At 43.4% G+C, this 22,408-nt stretch overlaps 1 protein-coding gene across 4 annotated transcripts; it reads left to right on the forward strand.

Moving 5' to 3' along the window:
* Positions 1-2,170: 2,170 nt before the first annotated feature.
* chd4b (chromodomain helicase DNA binding protein 4b) lies at positions 2,171-22,339 on the forward strand. Of its 4 annotated transcripts, none has more exons than XM_071470414.1 (40): positions 2,171-2,446; positions 2,755-2,964; positions 3,451-3,575; positions 4,149-4,403; positions 4,516-4,631; positions 4,746-4,845; positions 4,979-5,180; positions 5,352-5,473; positions 5,619-5,742; positions 5,910-6,082; positions 6,661-6,906; positions 7,210-7,413; positions 7,586-7,797; positions 8,203-8,334; positions 8,436-8,535; positions 8,768-8,959; positions 9,305-9,505; positions 9,780-9,917; positions 10,101-10,222; positions 10,320-10,493; positions 10,683-10,824; positions 10,956-11,205; positions 11,305-11,429; positions 11,513-11,605; positions 11,727-11,868; positions 12,436-12,605; positions 12,847-13,036; positions 14,058-14,144; positions 15,197-15,288; positions 15,533-15,666; positions 15,893-16,037; positions 16,178-16,334; positions 17,253-17,338; positions 17,429-17,687; positions 17,768-17,824; positions 18,090-18,260; positions 18,364-18,472; positions 19,035-19,167; positions 19,285-19,480; positions 21,056-22,339. In XM_071470414.1, exons 2-40 carry the CDS (start codon positions 2,901-2,903, stop codon positions 21,256-21,258), a joined length of 5,943 nt encoding a protein of 1,980 aa, XP_071326515.1. In that variant the 5' UTR covers positions 2,171-2,446; positions 2,755-2,900; the 3' UTR covers positions 21,259-22,339. The 4 variants fall into 4 exon arrangements, with proteins under 4 accessions (XP_071326515.1, XP_071326517.1, XP_071326516.1 ...); XM_071470416.1 differs by having other exon boundaries at positions 12,847-13,024; XM_071470415.1 differs by having other exon boundaries at positions 2,172-2,446; positions 12,850-13,036.
* Positions 22,340-22,408: the final 69 nt, after the last annotated feature.

Consider the following 22,408-nt stretch of genomic DNA (forward strand, 5'->3'; position numbering starts at 1 on the left):
TACGTGGGACCTTCAAATGCTCCAACTAAACTCTGATTTGAGTCGAAACATTTCAAATAGGACTTGTTGCACGCTGGCCTTCAGCCAATCACTTGTAAGCTGTCAAACCTTAAAAGTGTTCATCTCTCTCTGCTGTGATTTCAGCACCGTGATCATTTTGTTACTCACTTCTTTACCACCTCCGATCAAACCAACCGATCAGAAGTTTCCCTTCATCAAGCTCCACTCCTCATCACCACCACCCGCGTCTAGGTCCTTCCAATTAGAGTTTCCTCTAACTGGAAGGACCTTAAACCTATGGACCACTCTCCATGGTGATCCACTTCCTCCTGGGGTCTAAACAACAAAGTCTATTCTTTCCGTACACAATAAATTTCATTTTACTTAAAATTTCTCGTACTCTTTCGTTCCTCTTATTGGTCTCTCCTGATTGAAATGTGCAGTTGCAGCTGGCATGTATTGGATATTTTAATTAAGTTCTAGTACCATTGAAAAAGCCATTTCATCACAGTCATAGTTACCACTTTAATGGGTCTCTCACGTGCAGCAGCTCAGGTATTGTTTACTGAATAGAACTTGAAGGCAGTGATTTGTGTGTTTTTATGAATCAATTTTAGCGATTCAGAGAAACCCGCTCGCCTGTGACTTGCATCCTGCAGCATCGGAACGAGATACTAGTATGATGTACACTTGCCATCGCTCTGGGTGCACTCGTTTAACTCTTGGCATATGTTACACTTGACGGACTTGGAAGTATCATTTCTGCACGTACCCAAATCTGATTCAGTCTCATAGAACAGAAATTAGAGAGGATAAATCCGTGAGTCTCTCGCACAGTGTATCAATAGGTGTCTATTCAAAAATGATTAGACACACATTTGGCCTTCAAGAGCTCCTTTTTAAGCTGTTATTTGGACTTTCAAGTGCTTTTACTTTGAAATGGTTTTAAGAACAAAACAGACCCTGCTGGGCCAAAAGCATCATTTGGCATTTATTTATTTTCAAAGAGATTTTACAAAGTAGGCAGCACAGAGCCACAATGTGCTGCAGCACCAGGGCCAAGCAGACACGTGTGCATCTGTAGCAGGCATGTAATGGATGTTTAACTTAATTCTTTTGCACAGTATAATTGCCATTTGTAGTTGATGTGGTTTCTATGTGCTTAGATCCTTGAATGTCAAATCTTGGCAAGAAGCGTTCACAGTTATATTTACTGTTTTGATGGGTCTCCAACGTGCAGCAGCTCAAGTCTTATTTACTGCATTCCAGACATCTTTTGACAAGCGACATCTTGTGCGTTCTTCTGCATCAGCTCACTCACTTTTGACCCGCACGACACAACATCAGACCAAAGTGGTACTGCTGAGACGCGCGGCTGCCATCGCTCTCGTACGCTTGAGCACCTGTTGGCCTCTGCTGCACTCGAAGGACTTGACCACAAGATGATGTGACGACTATCTTCTCGGTCATGGAGACTCGTGTGGCTGTTCTAACAGTGGTGTGCTGAGGCCTCGGCCTGCACCAGGGATGCTGGGCAGCGTTACAGCAGCATCAAAGTATTTGACACACATCCAGTCCTGTTGCACCCCCCCCCCCCTTACCCCAGAGCTCAGCGGGGCCCGTTTGACCTGCAACGCTGCACGACTGGCTTGTGGTCTACCTGTGTGTGGATCGCACAGGAACAAAAAGTGAAGGCTCTCTGACTTCTCGGAGTAGTCGTGCCCACTCTCAGGTGGATGATCGCTGAGTATTATGGTCTGTCACCGGTGGACTTGAGCTCCCCTGGAGACCACGTGACTGGTATTTTTTTTTTTTTTTTTCTTTCTTGTCTTTTTAGGAGTTGTATATTATGGGATGTATGCTGCTGCTACTGCTGCTGGAGTATTATGGTCTGTCGAGGGGAGCAGGGAGGGAGGGGGGGTGTCACCATGACAACGGGGTTGCTAAGGGGGCTGGGACTACTAGTGGAAAGGGGAAGGAGTGTGCATGTGCATGTCTGGTGGTGGCAGTGTGCGTGCGTACGTGTGCGAGCGCAGGCGCGTGCACGGTGGAGGGGGTGGGGGCAGGCTGAGTATTATGGTCTGTCCGTTGCGAGGTAACTATGCAGAGTCCTGTGTGAGTGTGGGAGGGGGGGGGTTATTATGGGATGTCTGCCCCCTTTGTGTGTTTGTGAGGATGTTAGCTAAGCTCTGCCTGTGAGGCTGGGGGAGAGAGAAAAGGGGGACGGAGCAACGTGTTTTGGGTCATTGACGGCTCAATTTTTTTTTTTTTTTAATTTCGCTGATCATTGGTTCAGCTGGGCTTGATGAATGAACACTTAATGACAACAACTGCAGCACAAACAGCTTGACTTCTGTTAATTCTTGCACCGAGAAAGAGAGGGCTCACCTCGACCCGGGACTACACACACAGACACACACACACACACACACACACACACTCTACAGTAAGTTTCTCATGTGTGAATGTGGGGTTTCAATGTTTAAACTTTTCTCTGATGTGTTGTTTTAACTCGACTGTGCGAATTTGCCGCTCACACTTGGAAATAACGCTGGATGTCACACTTTGCTTCATTCACTCCTGTGTAGAAAAATACCTGCAAACCAACAACAGATCATGTCAGTGCACAGATAATCTAGTTAGCCAACTTGTTTGAGTGCACAGGTGGACAATTAGATGCTACGTAAATAACAGGAGACGAGTAAGGATTAGCTACCAACCAGTGCCATTTATTATTATTTATTTATTTTCCAGCAACCACCACCCCCTCCCTTCCTGGACACCCCCGGTCCATTCTCCAACAGTCCCACGTCATTTTCCCTCCTCCCTCGCCGACCGAGGAGCAAGGTTTAGGAGGGATTAATTCGACCAGCAAGAAATTAAATTAAAACGCTGGGAAAATGTCGGGCAGCGAGGATGAGAGGGAAGACTTTGGAGCTGCGGACGAGCACTCACTTCTCCACGGTAAGCTCGTTTTTTTTTTTGTTTCTCCCCTCCTCTGAAGGAAGGTCCATCTCCCTGTGACTTGAGCTCGCCTTCACCGAGAAGCTAACGTTAGCTAAAGCTAGCCAGGAGTAGTCGGCTGGGGCCGTCCGTCACTCGCCATGATCGGTCATAGTTAAGCTAACTTGGCGAGCAAGTGTTTGTTGTCATTTTTTTTTTTTTTATCCGTCTTTATTCCACAATCCTCTCCCGTGTGTTTTCGCGAGTGCGGGCGTGAACTGTCAAAGTTTCAAAGACAAGTTTCAACCTGTGCTGTTGTGGCATTCACGCTATGTGTGCGTGTGCGTGTGTGCGTGTGCGTGTGCGTGTGGGCGTGCACGGATGGATCTGCCAAGCCGTGCCAGTGCGCGGTCCTCGGTCTTTCTCCCTGTGGCCTGCGGCAGCGCTCCTGTCCGTGTGTGTGCGCCGTGTCTCCTCGCACTAATGACAGCATGTTGTCACCGGCAGATGAGGACGAGCCGGAGGATGCTGTGTCTGACGTAGACGAGGTACCCAAGTCCAAGAAGAAGAAGAAAGCCAAGAAGAGCAGCCGAGAGAGCAGGAGCAGTAAGAGACAGAGACCCATCAGAGAGGTCAGTGTGCTGTCCACTGATAGAAATGCTTAACTCTACATGTTTAGCACTCAAAAAAAAAAAAAAAAAAAAAATGTGAAAGGATAGCAATACAGACATGTCACTATAATCTTTTCCATGATCACAAAGAAAGCCCTTCCTAGGGTTATTTCAGTGCGAGAGACAAAATCCACAATCTGTATTCAGTGTAAAAATGCACTTTAAAGTTCAGCTGTTAGAAAAATGAGGTTTGTACCTTCCAAAATGACAGGCTTTTCGGTACAAAAAAGGATTAATTCGTCATTAAAATCATCGTCAAGTAGTTTTCTGTCGGTTGGCCAACAGATTTAGTGTCTGATTGTGTCTCTGCCTGAATTTGGTGACGAATCATGCACTGACCCATGCTGCTTCATGGATGACAGGGCAGAGAACTGTGTGACTTTCCATGCAGACCTCAGCACGCAGAGTTGCATGATCTTTACAATGAATGAAATAAGAAAGGATGTCATTGTAATGTTTAATATATAGTTTATGTGATGCATATAAAGCACCATTGTCTTGCGGTAATGAGCAGAGTCATTCTTTGTCTTGTAGGAGTTGCCAGTCAGCTCCCCAGAGCACCTGATTGGAGTCGAAGCAGCAGAGAGAGATGCAGACGAGGGAGGTATGCGGTCAGAGAGTGAAGGAAGTGATTATGCCCCCGGGAGGAAAAAGAAGAAACGCTTAAGCTCTGCTAAAGACAAGAAGAAAGGAGGTGCGGCGGCAGAGAAAGGAGGCTCGTCCAGTTCAAAGAGCAAACGCAAAGAACCTGAACCAGAAGATGACGAGGATGATGATGATGATTGCCAGGTAAAGATTCCTCCAGACTCAGCTGAGGAGTGGATAATTATTTCCTTCAGGGCTAACACATCAAACTAACCTCACCTGGTTGTTCTTTTTAACCTCTCTCCTCCTGCCTCAGCCTAAAAGCTCCTCCCAGCTGCTGGAGGCCTGGGGCATGAAAGACATTGACCACGTCTTTACTCAGGAAGACTACAGCTCCCTCACCAACTACAAGGCTTTCAGCCAGTTTGTTAGGTAAGAAACCCCTTTTACGTTAACAGTATTATTGTTTGCCTCTACCTTGTTATTAAGGAGCTATGCATGTATGAAAATAAATAACTACAATTGTTGTAACTGTCATGGCCTCAGGCCTTTAATTGCAGCTAAGAACCCCAAAATTGCTGTGTCTAAGATGATGACTTTGATGATGGCTAAGTGGAGAGAATTCAGCACAAACAACCCACTTAAGGTATTGAAATTCTGAACAAAGCTGCAGCTCTGACTCATAATGAATGAGATTTGTCTTTCATATGTTGCTGTCCTCTTGTGTGTTTTGACAGTAGAGAGCAGAGTCTTTGATTGTGTGCTCTGTACCCCTGTAGGGTTGCGCCACTGCCAATGCAGCTCTGGCAGCTGCCAACGTGGCTGCAGCTGTGGAGAACATGGTGGTGGCAGGGACAGACGGAGGGGCAGAGACCAGTGCTGCCCCTTTACCCACACCTGCTTCGACTCCTGTTGCCGCACCAACACCTGCTGCTCCCCCACCACCTCCGCTCCGCAAGGCCAAGACCAAAGAGGGCAAAGGTACAGTAGGGCAAATGAAGAATATGGCTATTACAAGTTTATTATAATTGTACTTGACTTAAAACAAGGTGTTTTATTCATGGACTTGGAACAATTTCCTTGTTTTATTTTGTCTTTATTATTAGAATCACTAATAATAAAATTATTTTCTTAAACTCTGGGTTTTCAAAGGTCCTAATGCTCGCAAGAAGTCGAAATCTTCGCTTAAGCCTCCACCCAAACCCAAACCCAAAAAAGTGGCTCCACTGAAGATCAAACTAGGGGGCCTCAACAGCAAGAGGAAGCGCTCCTCTGTAAGATCCTGTTTCTGTCACTGAATTCTCATGTTTCTAGCCCTCCGCTTATTTAATCACCGGAATCAGATTATTGATAGTGTACTACAATATAACCACATATTTGTCTTATTCTTGATGTCCTCTCTCGCTGTCACTCCATCAGAGCGATGAAGACGAACCAGATGGTGACAGTGACTTTGACGATGGGAGTTTCTCAGTGTCAGATGGCTCCAATCGCAGCAGCCGTCCTAAGAAGAAGCCCAAAAGCGCAAAGAAAAAGAAGAAAGGTTGGAATGGAAATAATGCTGAAATAAAAAGTCTGCTCCGGAGGTTTTGTTTTGTCAAATCTGATCAAAGTCAAAGTCGAGGCCAAGATGAAGGCTATTACTGCTCTTGTGTCTAGTTGCCAGTACCTCATTTTTCCTGCTACTTTTCTGTGAACATCCTCTCTTAGTGGAGACGGAAGAGGGTGACGGATATGAGACAGACCACCAGGACTACTGTGAAGTGTGCCAACAGGGAGGAGAGATCATTTTGTGTGACACCTGCCCCAGAGCTTATCACATGGTCTGTCTGGACCCTGACATGGAGAAGGCACCTGAGGGCAAGTGGAGCTGCCCACACTGTGTGAGTACTGTAATCTCAGCCCTCAGTGCTGTGCAGAGAAGGCCATTAGGTCGTACATTAGAGAAGACTGATCCTGATGAAACAGCAGGGCAAAAATGACACCTGTCTCTGAAACACTGTTGTGTGGAGGTGCATTCCTGGATATGAGAGTTGATTGTTAGGAAATGGATTTTACTAGCAAGGATTATGACCGATTTTTGTGTTCTCCATATCTCTTTGTCCTCTACTGCCCCCCCCCCAACCTGGCAACCTTTTGCTCATGTTCCCATCTATCCTCTCCTATTCCCCACCACACGCCTTATCCGCCCCCCATCCCCCATTTCCTCTTCTTGTTCCTCCCCTCCCACTCCCTCCCTCCCCTCTGCTATGGCTCCACACGCAAACGCGCACACAACGCACACACACCCACCCACCACACCACCCCCCACCCCCCCGCGCCCTTTTAATCCCCCCCCTCTCTTTTTCCTTTCACTCCGTTCCGCATACCTTCCCTGCATGCCCCCCCCCACGCCCCCATCCCCCTCCCCTCCCCTTCCCACACACACTCCACTTCCCTCTGTCTGTAATTCTGGCACCAGGAGAAGGAGGGGATCCAGTGGGAGGCCAGGGATGATCTCTCTGAGGCCGAAGGGGAGGACGAGGAAGACAGGAGAGATGAAGGGGTGGAGGAGGAAGATGACCACCACATCGAGTTCTGCCGGGTGTGCAAGGATGGAGGGGAGCTGCTTTGCTGTGACACCTGCCCCTCCTCCTACCACATCCACTGCCTCAACCCTCCTCTCCCTGAAATCCCCAATGGAGAATGGATCTGCCCCCGCTGCAAGGTGAGCGCCGTGTACTGGTGCATTTGAGTGTGTGCGTGCATGAGCTCATGTGGGCGTGCACACAGATTGCAGATTCCATCTTGTGCTGGAGTTAAAGAGCTTTTTCTTTTGCTGTGGGTAAGTTTACCAACAGTATTTTAGACAAACCATGCCAGTCCTACGTTTTTTATTTTTGCTGATTTCTCACGTCTTTTCACCATTTCTATTCTTTTTGAAGACAGAATTTCTTGTCAGTGGTAAATTGCTTCTTTTCTTTGATAAGCATCACTTTTTCTAAATTATTTCCTCTGCATTTCCTGACAGTGTCCACCAATGAAGGGAAAAGTCCAGAAAGTTTTGACTTGGCGCTGGGGGGAGCCACCAGCCCCCACACCCGTTCCCCGGCCTGTTGATCTGCCTGCTGATGCTCCTGATCCCCCACCGCTGGTGGGACGCAGGGAGAGGGAGTTCTTTGTCAAATGGTGCAATATGTCCTACTGGCACTGCTCTTGGGTGCTGGAGCTACAGGTACACACACTCTCTGAAACTGTATCCACCTGTAGCTGAGTATGTGCATTGTTTGGCTGTCTTTGTGCAAGTGTGGCACATTTTTCTGTTGCTTCTCCTCACAATTATAACACACAAACTCAGCACTCAGTCAGATGGCTTTTTTTTTAACGCCCCTGTCACTCTCTCCCAGTTGGAGCTGAACTGCCAGGTGATGTTCCGTAACTACCAGAGGAAGACTGACATGGACGAACCACCGCCTGTGGACTTTGGAGGCGAAGGTGATGATGGCAAGAGCACTAAGAGGAAGAACAAAGATCCTCTCTTTGTCCACATGGAAGAGGAGTTTTACCGTTACGGAGTCAAGATGGAGTGGCTGATGATCCACCGCATCCTCAACCACAGGTAGGACATAGTCTCATAAGAAATATGCATTTACCCCTGAAAACAAATAGATTTAATTTACTATAAAGGTTTGGAACCGACACAGAATTAGTTTTAACAGATGTTTAAAGGATTATTCATGTGGTCTTGATGTGCATTTCTATAGTTAGTGGTGTAAAGATTCTATGTCTTGTCCTGATAACTCATAAATGTTAGTACCTAAAATAGTTAAGTAGAAAAAAGATATCTGGTCTAAAACTATATGACTGTCAATTCAATATAATTTCATCACATAAGAAAAATTAGGGAGAATATTAAATTGTCAATTACTTGTTTAAAGACAAAATACAATAACAACTTATAATCACAGTAATACTGCTTTATGGTAACTCTGTCTTTCCTGCACTTCTGTCTTTTTCATGTTAGTGTTGATAAAAAGAACAACGTACATTACCTGATTAAATGGAGAGATCTGCCCTATGACCAGTCAACCTGGGAGAGTGAAGACATGGACATTCCTGAGTACGACACCTACAAACAGACCTACTGGAATCACAGGTATGCAGAGATGAACAAAGGGTCATATAGTGCTTTTCCTAAATTAGACACGCCACTGTAGGAAGTGTGTTTTTTCCCAAAACTGCTCTTTCCTCTTACAGAGAGTTGATGATGGGTGAAGAGGGCAGACCTGGCAAGAAGCTGAAGAAGCCAGTCAAAGTGAAGAAGGCAGAGCGGCCACCGGCTAACCCAGTTGTAGATGTAGGTATTCTGAAACTTTGAACCAAAAAAAGAAAACAGACTTTCCTATTCTTTAACACAACCTTGGTCATTGTGAAACCAGAAACATGCCAGATAAAGTTTTGCAATAGACTGATGTATTATTGATTATAAAATAAAGGCTGCTCGTCAGGTTTACTCCCCTGGCAGAGTGAAAAGTAACCTGAATTATTATAGCTGTGGAACTGATAGTCTTCCTGTTTCTCTTTTCCAGCCCACCATCAAGTTTGATCGGCAGCCTGATTACCTGGACAGCACAGGAGGCACTCTGCATCCTTACCAGCTGGAGGGATTGAACTGGCTGAGGTTTTCTTGGGCTCAGGCCACCGACACTATTCTTGCTGATGAGATGGGTTTAGGAAAGACTGTACAGACAGCTGTCTTCCTCTACTCATTGTACAAGGAGGTAGGGTAGTGTTTATATGAGCATCTTGCAAGGATTATAATAATTTTTTTGTCATCTAAATGCTGGAGACAAAAATACATTTTCTGCATGTTTAATTTTACTGACACTATTTTGTCCAGTCTGCCCTCCCCTGTCAATCAATGTTAGTTGATGGGTTTCAGACATGTGACACACAGTAACTCTGTCCATTACAGGGGATGAGTTCAAAGTAAGGAACTCCATCCTAAAGGCAGGGCTAGACAAATACAGTAGTTTATTTACATATCTCCCTTATTTATCTGAAAATAAATCAATAGCATTTTTACATGTTAATGTTGATTCCACATTTGTTTTCCACTGGTACAGGGTCACTCCAAAGGTCCCTTTCTGGTCAGTGCTCCCCTATCGACCATCATTAACTGGGAGAGAGAATTTGAGATGTGGGCCCCTGACATGTACGTGGTGACCTATGTAGGGGACAAAGACAGCAGGGCTGTCATCAGAGAGAACGAGTTTTCCTTTGAAGGAAATGCAATCCGAGGTGGAAAAAAGGCTTCCAAGATGAAGGTAAGAAAAAAAGTGGAGGAGAGTGATGATACCAAATGAGATATATTAATAGTGATCAGCTTTTACTGGTGTCCTGCAAGTTAGGACTTGCTGTGATGTTTAGTATTGATAATGGGTATGAAAAATTTTAATGCTGTCAAACATTCAGCCACCTGTTTTAGCTTGTGGCACTATATTACCATTGGAAACAGTTGCTTTCAGCCCTCGTAAGTGTTTCTGCTTCTTTCCGTGTTCGGCAGCTTAACTAATCTCCCTGTTTCTCTGCGCTTTACAGAAAGACTCACCAGTCAAGTTCCATGTTCTGCTGACATCCTATGAACTGATTACCATTGACCAGGCTGTGCTGGGTTCCATTGAATGGGCCTGTCTGGTTGTGGATGAAGCACACAGACTCAAGAACAACCAGTCCAAGGTAACAAACACTGCTTTGTACAAGTGTTTGTTTTCAGATTTTTTGTATACCTGCATACTGCTATTTTGCACATGATAATATTAACTACTATATATTGTTATATATTTGTTGTCATGTTTATATTGTAAATTGTCCAAAATTCAATGTGTGTTTCCTGTGCCTTGTTTCTTGATGTGTTACTAGTTCTTCCGGGTGTTGAACAACTACCCACTGCAACACAAGCTGCTGCTGACCGGCACTCCTCTTCAGAACAACCTGGAGGAGCTCTTCCACTTGCTGAACTTCCTGACCCCAGAGAGATTCAAGTCAGTATGTGGCCACTGCGCATGTGGCTTGTCTTGCAGACACAATGTAGTCGCCCGCGTTGACTCTGGGTTTATTTATGTTTCTTTTTCTCTGCAGCAACCTGGAGGGGTTTCTTGAGGAGTTTGCGGACATTGCCAAAGAGGACCAGATCAAGAAGCTGCATGACATGTTGGGACCACACATGCTCAGGAGGCTGAAGGCTGATGTTTTCAAACACATGCCCTCCAAGACTGAGCTCATTGTTCGAGTGGAGCTGAGCCCCATGCAGAAGTATGTAATAAGAGATTAGTAGTCATCGAAATTAAACTGAAGACCGGCATTTTTAGATTATTTTTAGATTATTAGTTTTTTTTTTTTTTTTTTATTTTGAATAATGTGAAGTATAAAATCTGAATTCTCCACATGTGTATAATATATTTTCATCTGTCTGATTTTACTTATTTCTTTCTTGTAACCCAGGAAATACTACAAGTTCATCCTAACACGCAACTTTGAAGCCCTAAACACTCGTGGAGGAGGAAACCAAGTCTCTCTGCTCAATGTGGTGATGGACCTCAAAAAGTGCTGCAATCACCCCTACCTCTTTCCTGCAGCTGCCACAGTACGATCCATGTTTTTCACACAACTATGTGGTAAACAGGGTGCATGTTGTGTTGTAGCACTGACTTATGTCTTCGTGTTAAAACGTATTTAATGCACTCAGTTTGTGCGGCTTCTCTCTCTTGATTGCAGGAGGCACCAAAACTTCCAAATGGCATGTATGAGGGCAATGCTCTGACCAAGTCTTCAGGAAAACTGATGCTGCTCCAGAAGATGATGAGGAGGCTGAAGGAGGGAGGCCACAGAGTTCTGGTCTTCTCTCAGATGACCAAAATGCTGGACCTGCTGGAGGATTTCTTGGAGAATGAAGGTTACAAATATGAGAGAATTGATGGAGGAGTCACTGGCAACTTGAGACAGGAGGCCATTGATCGCTTTAATGGTGAGACGTGTGCACACACTGTTTGTTTTTCCTAAAATCAGCTGCTGTGGCATGCTCTCAGTGTCTAATTTTCTTCTTCCCTGTTCTTCATCCCAACAGCTCCCGGTGCTCCCCAGTTTGCGTTCCTCCTCTCCACCAGAGCTGGTGGTTTAGGCATTAATCTCGCGTCTGCCGACACTGTCATCATTTACGACTCTGACTGGAACCCTCACAATGACATCCAGGTATGCACCAACCCACCTGCGTCAGTTTGTTTGTTTGTTTGTTGGATGATAGGTGATTATGCTGTTTGTTTCATGTGTTGTAGGCGTTCAGCAGAGCTCACCGTATTGGCCAGAACAGGAAGGTGATGATCTATCGCTTCGTCACCAAAGCCTCTGTAGAGGAGAGGATCACACAGGTCTGTGAAAATGAACACTACAAGAAATGATACATACCTCTAAAAACTGTGTCAGCTATGTCAGGATTCTGTGAGAACCTGCTCATCACTTCTTTGTCTTCCACTTACTTCCCTCCACCAGGTGGCAAAGAAGAAGATGATGCTCACCCACTTGGTGGTGCGACCTGGTCTCGGCTCTAAGACAGGCTCCATGTCCAAACAGGAGCTCGATGATATCCTCAAGTTTGGAACTGAAGAGTTGTTCAAGGATGAAGTTGGAGACGGTGAGTTCACTTTAACCCACTGCCACAGACAGTATTTCTTTTCAGGATCCAGGATTCTGTCAATCATTCACTGTTATGTTTATCTGCTTTTTACTTTTTACAAATAAAACAGAAGTGAATTGATTTTGTCATTGGACAACGTAAAATTTACGAAGATAAAAAGAGTTGCATTTCCTGAAAAGCAACAGCTGTTACAGATCATTACTGGATTTTTTTTATTGTTTGCTTATTTTTATTGAAAAAAAAAAAAGAAAAGAATAGAATACCATAAGTTGAGGTCTGCAATGGGTGGCTGTTCAGTTGCTGAAAACATTTAAGGTTTGACAAATTTTATTGTTCTGCACTGAACATTGTCAGTCTTGTGTTTGGGAGATAAGCAGGATACTAACCCTGGTTTAGATAAGGGATTTTGGATTGACCCTGAAACTGTGGAGGGACTCTTTACTCCTCTGACTGATGTGGAAAGATCACTCCATCACTGGAATGCCAGTCTGATCTGACAGATGTTACAGGGATTAAATTTAGTTTCCGCTTCCTTTCTTTTTATGTGACTTATTCTGCTTTCAGGGGACAACAAGGAGGATGACAGCAGTGTGATCCATTACGACGACCATGCAATTGACCGCTTGCTGGACAGGAATCAGGATGCCACAGACGACACAGAGCTTCAGAGCATGAATGAATACCTCAGCTCCTTTAAAGTGGCTCAGTACGTGGTCAAAGACGAAGACGATGAGGTAAGAACTTAATCATGTTGTTTCAACTTAGATGTTACGCAGTTGAGAGGGTTCTGTAGTAGTAAAATTATCTAAAAGAAAACTACATTTAGATCTAACATTTTCGCTCAGCATTGTACAGATATTTTTTTTTTTTTTTTATTTTGACCTGCACAAATTGTCTTTAAAATTTCAAAAAGCTAAATCCACAAACTTGCACTCTGAATGTATTCCATATAATTAATGGTTTTCTTTTGCTGAGGAGGAGGAGGTGGAAAGGGAGGTGATCAAGCAGGAGGAAAGTGTTGATCCTGACTACTGGGAGAAGCTGCTTCGACACCACTATGAGCAGCAGCAGGAGGATCTCGCCCGCAATCTGGGCAAAGGCAAAAGAACTCGAAAACCAGTCAACTATAATGATGGCTCCCAGGAGGACCGAGGTATAAGACAGGGTACAGAACAATATATAATGCAACCTCTTCTTGTGTGTGTGTGCTGTGCAGTGTTGTTGGTGTTTGTGTGGTGTTGGTGTAATATGGTAGGAGATACAGTGAGTGCATAGCATGAAGTTTTTTTTTTTTTTCTGGCTTGAGATAGGGCATAGATAGTAACATGTTACTGTAGTCAGTTATTTTGAATGTACATGTACATGTAAGACTGAACATCTTTAGAAAAAGAATGTTTTGCACCCTGGGGCCTGTCTTATGACCAGAATTACAAAAATTGTCTGGATAAAGCTGCTGGATGAAATCCAGAGTCCCCTCAAATCTCTAACACAGACTGGTGAGCCACTCGCGGTTTTACTCTGAAGATGCAATGACAAAAACAACATGAAAGTGACACCCAAAAAAAAAAGTGCTGATAGTAAAGCTGATGGCATAGTAACTGTTGGTTTATTCTGTAACCATCACCAACAACAACAGCAAAGAGAAGTATCAGAATTTGCAGGATTGAAAGAAAGACATCTAATTTTCATTTTTATTAGCTATTAAATATGTTTATGGAAATGAAAACATATTAAACAGATCTTAATTAGTCAAAAGTCTAACTGATGGTCATGATTGGACAGTGTTAAACCAAGACTGACAAAGGAGTCAAACTACTAATTCTGTTAAGAATTGCTCCTGCTCTTTTAGTTTATTCAGTTGTAAGGTCAGTGTAGATTCAGCCCATCAGCTGTGTGTAAAAGGTTTTTTACATCATACCATTATATATCAAAGTGGTCCATTTTTTTTTCCTGCTATTTATTATTTGCAAAAGTAAGAGTAAATTGAAAAAAATACTTCTGTTGTTAATTTGTGTGCAAAAAGTGTGCTTTGACATAGCAGCTCCCTCTGCGTAATGAAAGCAGCCCCATGTGGAGCTTGGACGTGCTTTATCTCGCCTCGATTAGATTCTGTCCTGGTAGTGAGGAGTTTTGTCCTTTTTTTATTTCCTCCCGCCTCAATATTCCTCTGTTTATGCTTTGTGCAGACTGGCAGGAGGATCAGTCAGATAACCAATCTGATTACTCGGTGGCCTCAGAGGAGGGCGACGAGGACTTTGATGAACGGACTGAAGGTAAGGCTCACTGTTTTGATCATTGCTGTTAAGACATAGGTGTGTGTGTGTGTGTGTGTGTGTGTGTGTGTGCGCGTGCGTGCGTGCGTGCGTGCGTGCGTGTTGGTGGTAAAGTGGCTTATGTCACTGCACTGAACCATTTATGTGAAGACATAGATACTGAATCTGAAAGGTAATCATTAAGTTTAAGAATTGATCCCAACAACTTGGAGTTGGACCTTCCTGTTTAGACTAAGTACAGATTATAAGGAATCTCTGTTCTCCAAGCCCCAGTTGTGTCATTGACTAACCTCCTTCGAACCGCCCCTGCAGATGTTTATTCAGACTCAGACGACAGCTACGATATCCTCATTGACAACATCAACAACAGCTCACGAAACAGCACTTGTCGCTGCATCATCTGCATTGAGCGTAGAGAGGCAAGAAAAGACAGAAAGAGAAGGAAAAGAGCAAAGAAGCAGGGAAAGAATTTTAAAATCAACGGTTTCTCAACAAGCTGAACTGTCTGCATGCACTTTAAAGTGATTAACTGTGTTCATATTTACTGTTAATTAAGTTGGTTTGAAATGCACAATTTTTTGTGTAGAAAAATATCACTCAATATTGTTTCAGAACAAATTGTTATATTTATAGTTTTTATGTCTTTTTATTTATTTGGCAATTCATTTATAAGATGTACATGTTCAGTGCTCATTTTATTTATTTTTGTTTAATTCAATTATGGCTCTGTTAATTCATTTTTATTAAATGAAGTACAGTACAACACTGCTTTCAGTTATAACTGGTCTTAAAGTGCTAACGCTTAAAGAAGAAGCATATAATGTAGAAGTGTGAAGAGATTGTGAGGAGGGACAGCTTCAGCAGGATCAGAGTGTGGCATGATGAGTCGTAAGTGGAACATCTTCACAGAAAAACTTTAGGACGTTAAGAGCACACATGATCATACATCAGCATTTCAGTTCGGTTCAGCTTTTATTTGCCTCACTGGGTTGTGTGTTGGCTTGAATGTACACTGAGTTTCAGATAGACTGACAGTGTTCATTTTCTCTTAGCTAATGCCCGCAGACCAAACCGTAAAGGGCTGAGGAACGACAGGGACAAACCTCTGCCTCCGCTGCTGGCCCGCGTTGGTGGGAACATTGAGGTGAGTTTTCTAACAACCCCACAGTCATCTGGTCTCTCATTACTCTCATGTACAGATGAGATGTTACTACAAACCTGAGAAACTTGTCCTCCAAGTCAACTACCAACCAGGAAGAAACATCAAGAAACCCTGAAAATTGGCTGTTGTTACTGTTGTTGTCTTTTTTTTTTTTGTTACCTTCACTTCTGTTTATGAAATGCTTGAATCATTTCATTTACACCTGAATCTCTTCATCACCTGTCAGGTGTTGGGCTTTAATGCACGGCAGAGGAAGGCTTTCCTGAATGCAGTGATGCGTTATGGGATGCCTCCTCAGGATGCTTTCACCAACCAATGGCTGGTGCGGGACCTCAGAGGGAAATCTGAGAAAGAATTCAAGTGAGTCTCCATGAGTCAAAAAAGTGCATATTTCTCAAAGTATAGTATTAAAGAAGTAGTGTTACTTTGGTATAGATATGCTGGGATGTTTGCACTAGAAGCACTCTGAATACTTCTTAACAGTCATGATTGTAGTGCTTTCATCATTTTGTTTGATTTGCAGTCCATTTTCTGTGAAATGTGCAGAAAATGTGCCTGCTTCACCTTCTACTTCACACGTTTGCAGGGCTTACGTGTCTCTGTTTATGCGTCACCTTTGTGAGCCGGGCGCTGATGGAGCTGAGACCTTCGCAGATGGCGTCCCGCGCGAGGGTCTGTCGAGGCAACATGTGCTTACTCGCATTGGTGTGATGTCCCTTATAAGGAAAAAGGTATGTTTTTACAGGTAGAAAATAAAGAGTAGAAATGATGTCATCCAAAGTTAGTCGCTGATTTAAATAAATAAAAAAAATTCAAATATTAAATAGCTGATTGGGGGATAAACTGACTGATAGATTGACATTAATAACAGGTGCAGGAGTTTGAGCATGTGAATGGTCAGTGGTCAATGCCCTGGATGGCAGAGCTGGAGGAGAACAAAAGGGCTGCAGCTTTGGCTACTGGTGAAGACCCAAAGACTCCCTCTACTGGGACCCCTGCAGACACACAGCCCAACACTCCTGTGCCAGGTACACACACACACACACACACACGTTTGTCTTTCTATACTTGTGAGGCCCCCTAACCTTGACAATCTCAACCCCAGCTCTTACCTGTACTAATAGTGTATATTATACACACACACACACTGCAGAATTGAGTAAATACGTGAATAAAGAAAAACATGCTGCTTTTTCTTCAGTTGGGTAATTTCATTACACTTTCATGATGCATAGTTAAACACTAAAAGAGACATTTCTTTTGAAATGACAACCAACACACACACACACACACACACACACACACACACACGTTGTAACACTGTCTTCATGAGGATGCTTTGAGAAAATGATGTGCATTTCTGTTTCCTCTTAGTCTTAACCTCAGTGCCACATGCTTACCCAAACTTTTACCTCAACTGTAATTTAGTATGAATTGCGGCACCACAGTGGCTCACCTGGTAGAGTGCGTACCAGAAAGGATTAGTACCAACCACAGTGGCCTGGGGTGAATCCGACCCCTGGCCCTTTGCTGCATGTCATCCCCTCTCTTTCACCCTGACTTACCTGTCTCTCTCTCACTTCAGCTTTCAGAATAAAGGCAAAACATGCCACCAAAATAACTTTAATTTAAAAAATGTAACATGAATTCAAACTTTAGGCCCTAATTCAAGTCATATCCCTGTTAAAACACTGGAAGTTGTGAGAACCATTGTTTTCTTTGTGTTGCATTGAAATATTTTTTGTTAACCATTTAGTTTTTGCTCAGAGCCAGGCAGACATTTGACCTGACTGTCAGTGTATTCACTGATGCCCTCTTGTGGTTAACATCCCTAAAAACATAAGACTAACTCCTGGTCACCACACACAGATGTTTAACAACATTAAGATTCAAAAATGAAATGTGATTTTTGGTTAGTGATAGACACATGTCCTCTGTTTCTACAGAGGATTTGTCTAAATCAGAGGACAAAGAAGACATGAAGAAGGAGGGAGAGGATGGCAAAGGAGCCAAGAAGGCAGATGATCCAGAGGTAAATTCAGCTTTTACTCATTTTTGTTTATAGTCGTAACATTGTTCCGGAGTTGGCAATCAGATTTGATTGCAATTTCCTTTCCCATAGATTATTGAAATCCCAGATGAGTCTGAAAAGTCCCCCGTGAATGAAAAGAAGGAAGGAGAGGTGGACTCTGCTGCAGGAAAGGAGGAGAAAGAGAAGGAGACAGGAGATGGAGATGATGGGAAGGAGAAGGAGGCTGAAGACGTGAGCAAGGAGAAAGAAGAGAAGGACAAGACATCTGACATGGCGGAGAAGGACACTCCTGCTGTTAAGGGTGAAGGTTCGGAGGGCAAGACAGATTCAGAGGAGGACAAGTCAAAGGGTGAGATAAATGATAACACTGTTTTCAAAATCTTCAAGTCTCCCTTCTCTGTGATTCCAACTGTGCTTTTCTCATTTCAGTGGAGGAGGGCAAAGATGAAAAGATGGACACCACTTCAGCTGCAGAGGAGAAGAAAGGTACATGCATGAAGTCCATGTCAACACACACACACTTTGAAATTAAGTGCATTTCAATATAAACTAAGATATAAAAATTAGACATCCTTCCTGTGTCATGAATGAATTCATTAGATAAAGCTAAATGTCTAAAGCTAATTACAAGATTGAAACAATACCCTTGGTACCATCATTTATTTCCTTGAACGTTCCCATATTGAGAGGGTGTCTTGACTTTGAAACTTAGTCGCAGTCATGTCTCTATTTGTCCGTTATTTTCTCACAGAGCAAAAAGAGGAGAAGGACGGCGTGAAAACAGACGAGTCTGGCAAACTGCAGAATGGAGAAAACACCAAAGACGGAGGAACAGCTGCACCGGTGGTTAACGTCAGCGAGGAGAAGAAGAAAGCCACCAAGCAGAGGTTCATGTTCAACATTGCTGACGGAGGATTCACAGGTGGACACACACACACACACACACACACACACAATTTTTGTCTTTTCTTTTCTCTTTTCTCTCTTTCACTTCAGTCTTTTGACCTCTCTGCCCTCTCTTCCAGAGCTTCACTCTCTGTGGCAGAATGAAGAGCGGGCAGCCACCGTCACCAAGAAGACTTTTGAGATTTGGCACCGTCGCCATGACTACTGGCTGCTGGCTGGCATCATACAGTATCCTTTGAAATGCATGACCTTTTTGGACAGAAAGATTGAGTTAAATTGTGAAGTGTGATTGCTGTCTTCCTGTAACATTAGTCACATCACTGTTGATTGGACAAAACAAGCAGTTTGAGGTGGTCATCTTGCACTTTGGAAAAAATTGTGATTTTGGCATTTTTCCTTATTTTCTGATATTATACAGATCAAACAACAGATAAAAAAGTAAATGGCAGAGTAATTACCAGTAAAAATAATCATTAGTTGCAGCTCCAGCCAGATTTTGCAATTAGACACCTCAAAAAAGAGATGAAAGTTAAATTAGTTTTTACATTTGGGAGTTTCTGTAGTGTACAGCTTTACTAGGCCAAATCCCTTAATTGTAAATTTGTCCATGTCCAATAATCAGCATTTATTGTTCTTAAAACTTGCTTAAAAAAAAAAAATCAGCTCAGCTTCATGAAAAATTAGTGAAAAATAAGCGTAGGACAAGGATGTTTTTTGAAAGTGTACCCACACAGCATCCAGAGCACCCTCATGAGAATATGTTGCTGCACTTAACCCCAGCGTCTCTCAGACACGGCTACGCTCGGTGGCAGGATGTGCAGAACGACGTGAGGTTTGCCATCCTCAATGAGCCCTTCAAAGGGGAGATGAGCAGAGGAAACTTCCTGGAGATCAAGAACAAGTTTCTGGCCCGCAGGTTCAAGGTGACCTGAGCTCTCACTGTGGTCACATTTCCCCATCTCTGTGCGTGTTACTCTATGTCTGTGTGTCTTCATCATGTCTCACTGGGCATTTGGTATCTTACTGTGTTTCCGGTGTAGCTACTGGAACAGGCGTTGGTGATCGAGGAGCAGCTGCGCAGGGCGGCCTACCTGAACATGACAGAAGACCCGGCCCACCCCTCCATGGCCCTAAACACTCGCTTCAGCGAGGTGGAGTGTCTCGCCGAGTCCCACCAGCACCTTAGCAAGGAGTCCATGTCTGGAAACAAGCCTGCCAATGCAGTGCTGCATAAAGGTAAAACATATGTAAGAGACAGGTGCAGAGAGGCTTCTCATGCACTTTGGATTTGAGCAAAATGAAATAAGGCTTTAACACAAATTCATACTCATGCTTAGCAGGCTGTACATCCTCTGCAAGGAGGAGCTGTACATCATTAACATGGACATTGTAATGAAAAAACAGTATTTGCTCTCACTAACTGTGCATTATACAAAAGGGGCAGCCTCTTATGTGTTCTTCTGCCACAACAGGAAAAAACATTTTTTAAATGACAGGATACCATAAAGCCAGGCCTGAGTGCTTCTGTGGTACTGCAGTGAGTGGTAGGAGCATTGTTTTAGATAATCTGCAGTGTCATCTACCAGTAATATCCCTTTAGCCCGAGTCATGACAATCTGTTGTGTTTATGACAGCAGTTTTCATTCCTGTAAGAAGCTTCTGAATAAGAGGAGCTTGTGTTTGAGTGTGAGAGAGAGAACGAAATGTTGGCCGCCATCGTGACAGAGTCAGGAGTATGAAAAAATTAGCTGTGGTGTAAACACATTTAAATATCTGGGCTCCAGTCATGGTTGCCAACGTAATCAGCAAACACATCAAGTGCGACACTGTGGTTAAATATAGAGCAGTTTCCATGTTTGAACAAGGGCAGCTTTTCATTACTGTGTGTGGAAGAAAGCTCTTCTACCAGCCAGTAATCCATCTGAGATTGGAGAGAAATCTGCCTCTGGAACTCTAGGGCTGCAACTAACCAAGATTTTCATTATCAATTTATCAAATATAGTTATTTGTTGGCTATTAAATATCAGAAAATTTAGAAAAATGTGCATCATATTATGTTGGCATCTCCAGATATCTAAGTTTATCCAAGCAACAATCCAGAACCCTAAGGCCTTTGGTTTATCGCCATTGAGACATGAAATATCATAGTAGCCAATGACTTTTCTGTCCAGTGACTAATTGATTAAATGCCTAATCCATTCAGTTCTAGTTTGGTTGCTTATTAGTGGCAGGGTGGGTCTTTGTGGTCACAATATTCTCTTGTTACGAAAACTGGGTGGTTGGTAGCAACCACCTCCAATTACATCTTGATTACATGTTCCTTGTTTAAAACATGATCTAACTCTCTCATTTGAACACATGGGGTAAAACATTTCTCATTTCTAATTTATAATGATTTGAAAACATCACCCTTTTCATTGCCAAAAAAAGCACATCCAGCCAGTTTAAGAGACATGGCTGGATTCATGCAGGAAATATTGATGGTTCATATTCTTGTTTTGTAACTGCAGGACAGCGATAGAGGTTGATGATAGTAAAGTGTTTGATAAAACACTGTGTGATTTACAGTTTTGTGGACTGCTGTTGTTAGCTAGATAGCAATGTTTGCTCCTGCAGGTTATGCTTACAACTCCACCTACACTATTTCTTGTCCTTTTTTTTTCCCCACACCACACAAGTACATTTCCTGAAGTGAAATCTGAACTGCATTTTTAAAAAAAATATGGCAAGTTTGAACCCCTGAATTTCACCAAAAACACACACAAAAAACGGATTCACTTCATTTACATTATTTTTTTGTTGTATGTCCAGTTCTCAAACAGCTGGAGGAACTGCTGAGTGACATGAAGGCAGACGTCACGCGTCTCCCAGCGACAATCGCTAGGATACCACCCGTCGCCGTGCGGCTGCAAATGTCAGAGAGGAACATCCTCAGCCGATTGGCCAGCCGGGGCCCCGACGTCACTGCTCAGAACCAGTCACAGACCTCACAGCAGATGCAGGTGCCGCGCTGACCAATCACCTCGCACATTTCACGCTCACTGACCGAGGCCAGTCACCCTCACCTCACCGCCATGTAGCAGAAGTCCTCCCCCTTTCAACCACCATGTACAGCACAGTCAGGTTAGTCCTCCTCGCTCTGCACCCACAACCCATCTCCGGACTCAGAAGAACTTCAGCTGTGCTGCTGGACTTTGATTTGGAAAGACTGGAACTGTAGATGTAGGATGGCAGTGAATGAAAGAATCAGTTCACGTTCTGTGGCAGACTAGAAACAAGTCTTTCTCCTCCACTGGGATTTAGATTTAACTCCTCTAACCTGAGCACTGTCGTTGTGACTGTACTACGGGCAGCTCCACTGACCTGTCCTGTTCCGTCTCACAGCAGGGTCAAAACGTGTGTATGTAACTATGTGTATCATGAAGCTGACGAGGATAGACGGGAGATAAAAGCAGCATGTTTGGAGTATACTGGTGCTTTGTAGTAACTTTTGGATTATTAAAGAAATCAAGGGATTTTATTGTGCTCATTTTCACCTTTAGAAAGTTGTGAAATTTTAACTTTTTTTCAACTCTAATGTCCTCACCTGTATGTGTGTGGAAGAGAGTATGTGTGTGTGTGTGTTTGTGAGTGTGTGTGTTTATGTATCTATAAACAGGGCATATTGATGTGCATCTCTACTGCAGAATGCCCCCACACTGAGAGACTGTTACTCACTTTTCTATCAGTCAGTCAGACATGTTACCTCTTCCTGCATCCGCACCCTCCATCCCAAACCTCCACCTGCCCCATCAGGTGACCCGATTCAGGATCAGCTCTCTGTGCTCACACCCCAACCAGCATCCGACATTCCTAACCGCACCACAGATTTGATCCCTGGAGAATTTTCTGAGTTCGCCCCAAAATATGGACCTGCAATGGCTTTTAGGTACATGGGATGGTTTAGAGAATGATGGCAATCTTAAGTTAATTTAATTTCTTACTGTCTGTTGTTATGTTGTTTTACATTATTGAATATTATTATTATTGTTACCACCTTGTTGTTTTTATCATTGCTATTTGTTTTTATGGACTACAATAAAAAAGTCAACAGTTTTTCACAGTTTGTTTATTGTGTTTAAAGGAAATGTATGTATGTGTGTTTCTTTTTCTCTTAAGGAAACT

Source organism: Trachinotus anak, unplaced genomic scaffold (genome assembly GCF_046630095.1).
Source record: "Trachinotus anak isolate AG129_WGS33_773 ecotype Australia unplaced genomic scaffold, CSIRO_AGI_Tana_v1 ptg000032l, whole genome shotgun sequence".
NCBI classification, from domain to species: Eukaryota; Metazoa; Chordata; class Actinopteri; order Carangiformes; family Carangidae; genus Trachinotus; species Trachinotus anak.